Source organism: Eschscholzia californica, unplaced genomic scaffold (assembly GCF_041429995.1).
Source record: "Eschscholzia californica isolate CP2 unplaced genomic scaffold, dmEscCali1.0.p SCAF_3, whole genome shotgun sequence".
Classification (NCBI taxonomy): Eukaryota; Viridiplantae; Streptophyta; class Magnoliopsida; order Ranunculales; family Papaveraceae; genus Eschscholzia; species Eschscholzia californica.
In genome coordinates this window covers 29,909,462-29,918,044 of record NW_028238420.1, presented here as the reverse complement: position 1 = coordinate 29,918,044, position 8,583 = coordinate 29,909,462, and the positions used below count along the sequence as shown (strand labels likewise).

Sequence of the window (8,583 nt, the reverse complement as noted above, 5' to 3'; positions counted from 1 at the left end):
TTCAGATAGGAGAAGCACCGTGATATTATATCATTCAAAAACCTTGCAAGAAATACTTAAAAAGTATAACTTGCCTGAACCACACTATGAGTTTACGAAAAATCCTGCCAATCAATATATTGCTTGGGTCAATATCAAAACTAAGGATATTGAACTTGAGAATGTAACATTTTGGGGATCGCCAAAATTCAATAAGGTCGCCTCAGAGATGGGCATTGCCAAGGCTGCAGTTGAGTACTTGAAGACATGTTACGATTTTGATATTAATGATGTCAACTTTGAGAACATGAAAGTGATGCAAGAGAAAATGGAAGAGCTTATGGAAGAGATTGACATCTTAGGGTGAAACAGAAGTGGGAGGTCAGAGACATTGATCACTATTTATGACCTTAAGTAGATGGTTGAAAGTATAATTCTCCATTAGGGGAATTAGTTTTCTTTCTCATCATCTATTAATAAAGGTGATGTTTTGGTGTATAAGTGAAAAACTTGTTCACAAATCACAATATACTAAATAAAAGTAATAATACTATTAATAATTAATGATGATGATATAGTTATTAAAGTAATATGTAGTTAGTTTCGTTGGAGGTGCAAATTCGTATAAATAAAGGAATATCTTTGGGCTCTAGGCCAAAGGTAGTGGAGTTGGTAAATGCATCTACTCCGCAATACGGAGGTCCAGGTTCATGGAGGTGCAAATTCAGGAATATTGAATTTGGGTATAAATAAAGTAATATCTTTGGGCTCTAGGCCATTAGTTTCGTTGGGCTTTAGGCCAGTAGTTTCGTTGGGCTCTAAGCCAGTAGTAATTTGACAGTTATCGTGCTTATCACATTGTATCGATGTATCACTGCTTTTGTAATGACCATTGTAGTCAATAATTAAAAGAATAATAATAATTTATCTAATCTTATTTATCTTGCGTAATTTTACATCACTTGCAATATACATTAAACTTTTTGGAGATACTCTTTCTTTTCAGAACGAACTTACGTCAGGAATCTTACAACTTAAGTCCTTTTAGTAATTCTTTCATGTCAAAAAACTTTTAACAATTTGACCAAAAAAACCCATTAGTATTTTGAGGGATTGCTTACTTTACCGTCCGGCTGCCCAAGCACCAACCTATGCAAAGAAGCATACCAAAAAATCTTGACATAGATCGTTTAATGAAAATAAGCTCCTTATTTATAAAGATGTGGTCTAACAAACACGTTTGCCAGGAACACATAGAAATAATTTCTCTAAAATATAAATCATGCCTGTTTGTTTTTTTTTTTTAAATTGTGCTCGTTAAGTATCTAATTAGCTTTGGAACATAATAATCTATTTAATAAAACAGAAGGGAAAACGATGACTGGGACAAACATCCTTTTTTAATTATGCATATTGTCTAGAAGCCCTTCTCAAAATTTAAAATATAGTCCTTCGTAGAAATAAAGTTACTTATTTAAAAAACATTAATAGTTTCCTTCTTAAAAATAAAATAACTAATTTAAGAAAAAAAAGAAACAAAATAAATTTCAAGAGTTAAGAAAAGAAATTAAAATCTCTCTCTCACTAAAATAATAACTAATTTAAGAGAAAATAAACAAAATAATAATAACTAATAAAAATATCTATCTCACAATAAAATATAACAAAATAAATTTCAAAAGGTTAAAAAAAGAAATTGAAATCTCTCCCTCTCTCAATAGAATAATAACTAATTTAAGAGAAAAGAAACAAAAAAGTAATACAAAAAAAATAATAACTAATAAAAATCTCTTTCTCTCAGTTAAATTTCGTAACATTTGATTGATACAAGTGTCTGTGCCCTAGGACACGGGATATACCTTAGACAATATCCTTCTCAAAATTTAAAATATTGTCTAGGAGCCCTTCTCAAAATTTAAAATATAATCCTTCATAGAAATAAAGTTGCCTATTTAAAAACCAATAATCTTTTCCTTCTTAGAAATAAAATAACTAATTTAAGAAGAAAAGAAACAAAATAAATTTCAAGGGTTAAAAAAGAAATTAAAATTTTTCTCTCTTAATAAAATAATAACTAATTTAACAAAAAAGAAACAAAAAAAATAATAACTAATAAAAATATCTCTCTCAATAAAATATAACAATAAATTTCGTAACATTTGATTGATATAAGTGTCTAGGGATATACCTTAGTAATAATAAAAAATAGTATCCAATTGGCATCTTCAACAAAAAGAAAAAAGTTGGCACATCGTTCCCAGAAGAAGTCAAAGGTCGCCCGTAAATGAATTGGGCACTTCCAGATTTTCAAATTTTTGGGTTGCCTGCTATTAACCCCGCCTACTCGAATGATGTGGTCGGGATCCACAAACACACTATGGGTCAAACTTGATACGCATTCCCAGACCTTTAAACGCGCGGAACCTGATACACGTGCCCAGTCCCCTCCACGGGTTGTACCTGATTGGCTCGCCCGGTCCTCTATCTGTTTGATCCATATATCAGATTTTTTTTCTCGATTATCATGATCAAGTGTGTGGATAAGAGAGGGGGCCACTCATGCGACATCATGGCCCCTCTCAGGGGCTATTTAACAATCAAGCCATGCATAAAATTTTAGCTCCAAACGTCCAAAATCTTAGCAGCTGCAGTATTCGAGATGAACTACAGTGAGGAGAACTTAGCTTATCGGAAAAAGAACAAAATGAAACTCAAGCCTTAGATCGTCTCTTCAGATTGATCTGAAACAAACGAAAATAAGGAGTGTGAAACAGATAATGCAGGTTTTGATCCATCGATACGATGTGATAAGCACGATAAATGTCGAATTACTACGGGTCTAAAGCCCACAGAAACTACAATTTTTACCCAAATTCAATATTCTTGGATTTTACACTTTCATGGGATCGAACCTGAGACCTCCTCCTCCACATTGGAAAGTAGATGCACTGACCAACTGGGCTACCAATTGTTGGCGGACATGCCTCCTTAGTAAATCAGAGTTTCTAATATGTTATCGAAACTCAAAACTAGAACAGAAGAGGAAAAATTCATATGAAATTGAAATGTAATCAAACAATAAATTATGGAACAAATCATTTCAGAGAAAGTTCACTACTATGAGAAAGAATTAGCAGAATATTTTGTAACTTATTATTCAATGGGAACCAATAATCGGGTATCCCTCGGAAAGTTCCACACTAGTAAATCAGCTGATACAAACTCAGATAATAACAAATAACAAAACAAGAACTAGCAACTTTTGCCAAACGAATTACATCGGAACTTGAAAAGAAAAATAAAAATCAAAACAATAATTGGGTTCCCTATTTTTTTTTCTTTTTTTAATGTTTTTTGGTCGTTCTGACTTGAACGCTTTCTGAATATATCCCGCAATCAGATTTTACATCTCAATCAAATCCCAAGAAAGAAAACCTAAACTGAAAACTCAGATCTGAAAACCTTACACAAAATCCTCTGTAAATATCTTCTCCTGAATCTGAATCGTTCTGAACAAGAAGTCCTTTTAGCTCTAGAAAATAAAGTCTCTCTATATACTAAACGTGAGGGGATCTATGGAGTTACAAGACTCTAACCTGATTCACCGGATTTTGTTCAACCTACAGTACCTGCTGAAAATCGAAACAATTTCCTCCCTATGTAACAATTCCTGAAAAGGATACGTGGAAGAACATTAGTAAGAGAAATATTTGTTGAATACAACGAATTGACGTCTCAACACTGAGCAAAAGCAAGCACTACGGAAAATATTTGTTCAACTACAACTTTACATATCAAAACAATTCCTGGCCCCTGTGGGTAAGATAAACAAATTTTGGCACAGAAAGCTAAATTTCAAGACACAAATATGGATGCTCAAATACTTACTGGTAGAGTGATATTTCGTGATACGTCGACTATGTATGCTTGTATCTGCTACTTAAATACTTACTGATAGAGTGATAGCCTGGTACGTCTACTAATTTCAATCGGGTATTATGTGAGATGTCGTAAGTACATGCGTGTAATGAAAAAGACTGCTAGTGTTAGGTCTGTAAGATTCCACTCTATGTAAATGTCGTTCGTATATAGATTTAATGATGGCTAATTTAAACAATAAAAGATTTTGTGCACAAATGAGGGGCCTAACAACTAAGACGAGAAAATATGTGGATACTTTGCTGAATTCTTGAATTTATGCAGCAGTAACTGACTCCTAGCACAATATCGGACAGCAATATCCAAACAAGTGCTTACTTAGCGTAGTTTGAGTGATATAATATTTCCTATATGGCTATATCCAAGTTGACTAATTGGCTAACTGCAATTTAAAATATATATGAATATCTGGCTGGCTACTGAAAAAGGAACATGAATGAGATATCCCTAATCTTCTTTCTTACAGACAACTCTAATGCCATTATATGTATAAATTAGGAATTTGAAACTGTGATTTATATATAAGAGATAAGTTTAGGTCAAATCTGGTACGTTATGTTGCATAAGTAACGAAAACCCAAGTCCATGAGACAAAAGAAACAACTAACCTCTATTTGATTGTCTACTGGTAACATTATAACCACCGCTATAACCGGCAGAACCTTTCGCTGTCACATCTGAAGCTACATCGCCAAGCCCAAAACCAAATGGCTTGGATCCTTCTAGCTCGGAAGATGCAGATCTCCAAGTTGGATCTCCATAAACTGAATTACCACCATAAAATTCACCATAGTTATCATCATAACCACCACTTGATGAACCGTAAGACGGAGAAGGGTCAAAAGCATTATTGGTATTGTTACCATATCCTCCTCCACCTCCCAAACCGTAATTGTTGTTGCCAATTCCATAACCAAGATTTCCACTAGAAAAGTTGGAAGCACTCCGTCCACCCTGAGCTGAAATAGGATTGGTTCCCCAGTTTGATCCATTATTACCGAGTGGACTTACCCCAAGATTTCCAGATCCAATGGAGGAATTAGAATTTGTAGAGTTTGCACCATAGCCAAGTCCAGCATTACCCCATACACTTCGAGTTGTCGGGCTTAGAAGAGAGCCAATTCCTCCAGTACCTCCATTGAAGCCGATAGAACTTCCATACCTGTTTGGACTGCCAGCATAATACGAATTAGGTCCACGAGCATACCCGATATTAGCGCTGAAGTTTGCAGACCCCCCATAGTTTGGGTTCAACCCGTGTTCAAAATTCATCCCTAAGCCGTACCCTTGAGGGCCAAACGAAGGAATACCACCTCGACTACCAGGAACTGGGCTGTATCGACTGTCCATTCTAAGTCCATAGGCACCAACAACACTTGGACTAAACCCTGGTCCTTGAGAATAGTTACTAAGGAGACTACTCATTCTGTTCAGACCGTAGTTATATCCACCTACTGGGCTCCTGCTTGGGCCTGGGGATAACTCTTTAGGCACTGCTTGCTTGACTTCAACCATTTTACCATTCAATTCATGAAATGTTTTGAATAACACTTTCTCCACTGATTCCTCCGATTCAAAAGTAATGAATCCAAACCCCCTTGGCCTCTGAGTATTGTGGTCATACATTACTACAGCATCTGTTATCATCCCAAACTGATCAAAATAGTTCTTAAGGTCAGTTTCTGTGACTGTCGATGCTAAACCTCCTATAAATATCTTTTTTGTGCGGGTAGGGCCAGGAGATACATGAACACTACTATTGGTTCGATTCAGAATGTGCTGGTCATCTCGGGGAACAGCCTTTTTCGCCTCCACCTGCCAAAATTAAAGACAATAATCACACATGCATCTATAGTACAATTTGATGTCCCATAACTCGAAATAAACAATTTTTCAAAGAGAACTATACAAATTTCATGAAAGAAATGCTTTAAAGTTTGATCTAATCCGGCAGTTTGTTAACCTGATAATAACTTGAGTTTTAGAACAATCTTCTAAACGAATAGGAAATTCTAGAACTGCAAATTCATTAAATTGTGATCGAAGTAGAACTTACAGTTCTACCATCTATTTGGTGTTTCTCCACAACCACTCTCTCTGCCACAACAGGGTCAGCGTACACGACAAAACCGAAACCACGGGCTCGACCAGTAGTTCGATCCTTCATGATCACAGCCTCAACCACTTCTCCATATGTTTCGAAATATTCCTTCAAACGATCTTCATTTGTATCCCAAGATATTCCACCAATAAAGAGCTTACCAAGATCCGACTCCATTCTTCTGAAATCGAATGTCAAATTACTCATCAATCATACAATCTACTTATCAAAAACATCATAATTCATCCTCTGAATACGAAAATTTGACCAAAACGATTAAATTGATAATAATTCATAAACCAAACTAACATTATACGAATTTGTTGATAACAGATCCAATTTCAAACACATAATTCAATGAAACAAGAGAGACCCAACAACCATTATATCAAATTGATTATGAATCAAAGAGATCCAAGCAAATTAGATCTAAATGCAGATAAAAAAAAACCTAAGCAATCTCAAAATTTACAAGAAATTGTAAGATAACTCTTACAAGATACAAAATGGGTACTCTTGAATTAAATTCAGAAACAAAGAATCCTTCATCGATCAATCATAAACTAACCAAGAATTCCTAATTACCACCCAAAAGAGAATTCAAAACCAAAATTTTCTTAAAGATGGAAAAAAGTAAAGTAGAAAAAATAGAAGCAAAGAACTCACAGATTAAAGAGAACCCGGATGCAAACTCGATTTAAGCTTTTAAGATCTGAAGGGTAGAAGGCATAGTAAGAAGACCAGAGGACGCGTTCATCCTCCCAAAAGGCCTTCTTTTCTTAATCGTCTTCTTCCTTTTCTTTTTTAGAGTTATACTTTTATTTTTTTCAGCTCTTACAAATTGAACTTAATTAAAGGTGAAAATCAATAAAACGTATATATACAAGTTTTAATTTGAATGGTAAGATTGGGTATTTTGCAAATCGAGATTTGGGTAGATTTGAACAAATATTTATAGATAGATAGAGAGAGAGAGAGAGAGAGAGAGAGGAGTTAGAAATGAGATGGGTTGGCAATCCTCTGGCTACTGGTACCCAAAAAATTTTAGAAAAATGAGATTTTGATTTTTGATGGACTTTTCTAAAAGAATTTATTTTTTTTATTTAATAAATAAAAAGAAGGGAAAGAAAGAGAGAGAAACAATTGGAGAGAAAGAAGTGTAATGGACGGAAGAGATTGCTTAAACTATTCTTCATCCCTAAAATGTTGATTTCTTTGACTCTTGACGATTTGTATATACTCCACCCTAGATCTTACATAATACATCTTAGCCGTGATACTTAAATAAACAAATCTTGTTGTAGGATGGTGCGGACCAGCCTTCCGGGCTGCTAGTGATACTGTCCGCTTTGGCACACCTGGGCCTCACGGTTTTAAAAGGCCTCACTAGGGAAGGGTGCTTAACCTCTTAAGAGGAGCACTACACTCCTGTCTCCCACCAATGTGGGATTTCTTTACAACACACCCTCCCAAGACCACATCATAGTAGAGCGAATCGTGCTGATAACGTGTTATAGGATGGTGCGGACCAGCCTTTCGGGCTGCTAGTGATACTGTCCGCTTTGACACACCTGGGCCTCACGGTTTTAAAAGGCCTCACTAGGGAAGGGTGCTTACCCTCTTAAGAGGAGCACCACACTCCTGTCTCACCAATGTGGGATTGCTTTTACAACAAATCGGTATTTATTGGAATTGTTTGTAAGAATTAAGAGTAGATTATTTTTTTGTTGGAGGAAGGATGAATTCTAAGGAGACGGCATTGATATTGCCTACATGGTGGAAGTACACTCTTTTTCACTGTGTGTTGACAAGAATGACCTAAACGAAAATTTTCCTTTTTTCAGAGTATCTCCATTGTTATAATTTACTAGGGTATAGCCGAGCTCATAGGGCACAAACAGTTTCTTCAAGCATATTCGGTAAAACTGTTTAAGTAAGCGATGCTCTATTGCCTCTCTAACCTTACCTTTATTTTCGTTGTTTTCCACCCATTTCACCACCACCACTATCAGAATAATCATTCATCAAACCATATTAAATTGTATGCATGTGATCCCATTCCAAATCATTATTGGTTCAAATTTGCAATAGATCAACTTTATATCGTCGACTTCAGACACCATTGCCACCTTAAATACTTGAGATTTGAGAGAGAAATTGGAGATTAAAGATTCTCTTCCACCAAAATCTTTGATGGTGCGATTCAAAAGTTAGAAACTTCTTCCGAAAGCCTTTCTTTCCCTCCCGTCCCCATCATGGTTGATAGTACTTCCGAGTTAAAGCTTTTCCGAGGTTGTTATTCTGCTCTTAAATGAAAAAATGAGCTACAAAAAAAATATGTAAAAGTTGTTCATCTAGTCCGAGTCTCATTCCTATTTGAGGTCATCTGTCATCTCAACTAATCCAATAAGTAATAAATGTGAAAGTAACACCACTTCAAATGATTACAGTATAGATGGGAGAGATAAGATGGAACTAAAGTCCATCATTTCTCTTCTTTAACTTGTCCGATCGTTGACCCAAAATGTCTGTTTGAATATTACATTTTTGATGAAACTCAATAA

At 35.3% G+C, this 8,583-nt stretch overlaps 1 protein-coding gene across 2 annotated transcripts; it reads right to left on the bottom strand.

The window, feature by feature from the left end:
* Nucleotides 1-3,109: 3,109 nt before the first annotated feature.
* On the bottom strand, nt 3,110-7,388 carry LOC147549433 (heterogeneous nuclear ribonucleoprotein 1-like). Of its 2 annotated transcripts, XR_015236764.1 has the most exons (5): nt 6,686-7,227; nt 5,975-6,200; nt 4,527-5,733; nt 3,576-3,649; nt 3,110-3,478 (listed from the first exon to the last, which is right to left on the bottom strand). XR_015236764.1 is itself a non-coding variant. In XM_086665447.1 (4 exons), the coding sequence occupies exons 2-4, from the start codon at nt 6,194-6,196 to the stop codon at nt 3,636-3,638; spliced, it is 1,443 nt and encodes a 480-aa protein (XP_086521573.1). In that variant the 5' UTR covers nt 6,197-6,200; nt 6,686-7,388; the 3' UTR covers nt 3,110-3,635. The 2 variants fall into 2 exon arrangements, 1 of the variants encoding a protein (XP_086521573.1); XM_086665447.1 differs by having other exon boundaries at nt 3,110-3,649; nt 6,686-7,388.
* Between the last annotated feature and the right edge of the window lie 1,195 nt (nt 7,389-8,583).

What these genes read in the sequence shown, in the direction of transcription:
- LOC147549433 (XM_086665447.1), bottom strand. Translation starts at nt 6,196, where the DNA reads ATGGAGTCGGATCTTGGTAAGCTCTTTATTGGTGGAATATCTTGGGAT. An exon ending in ACCAAATAGATGGTAGAACT is followed by an intron (nt 5,734 to 5,974) that starts GTAAGTTCTACT and finishes TAATTTTGGCAG; the next exon opens with GTGGAGGCGAAAAAGGCTGT.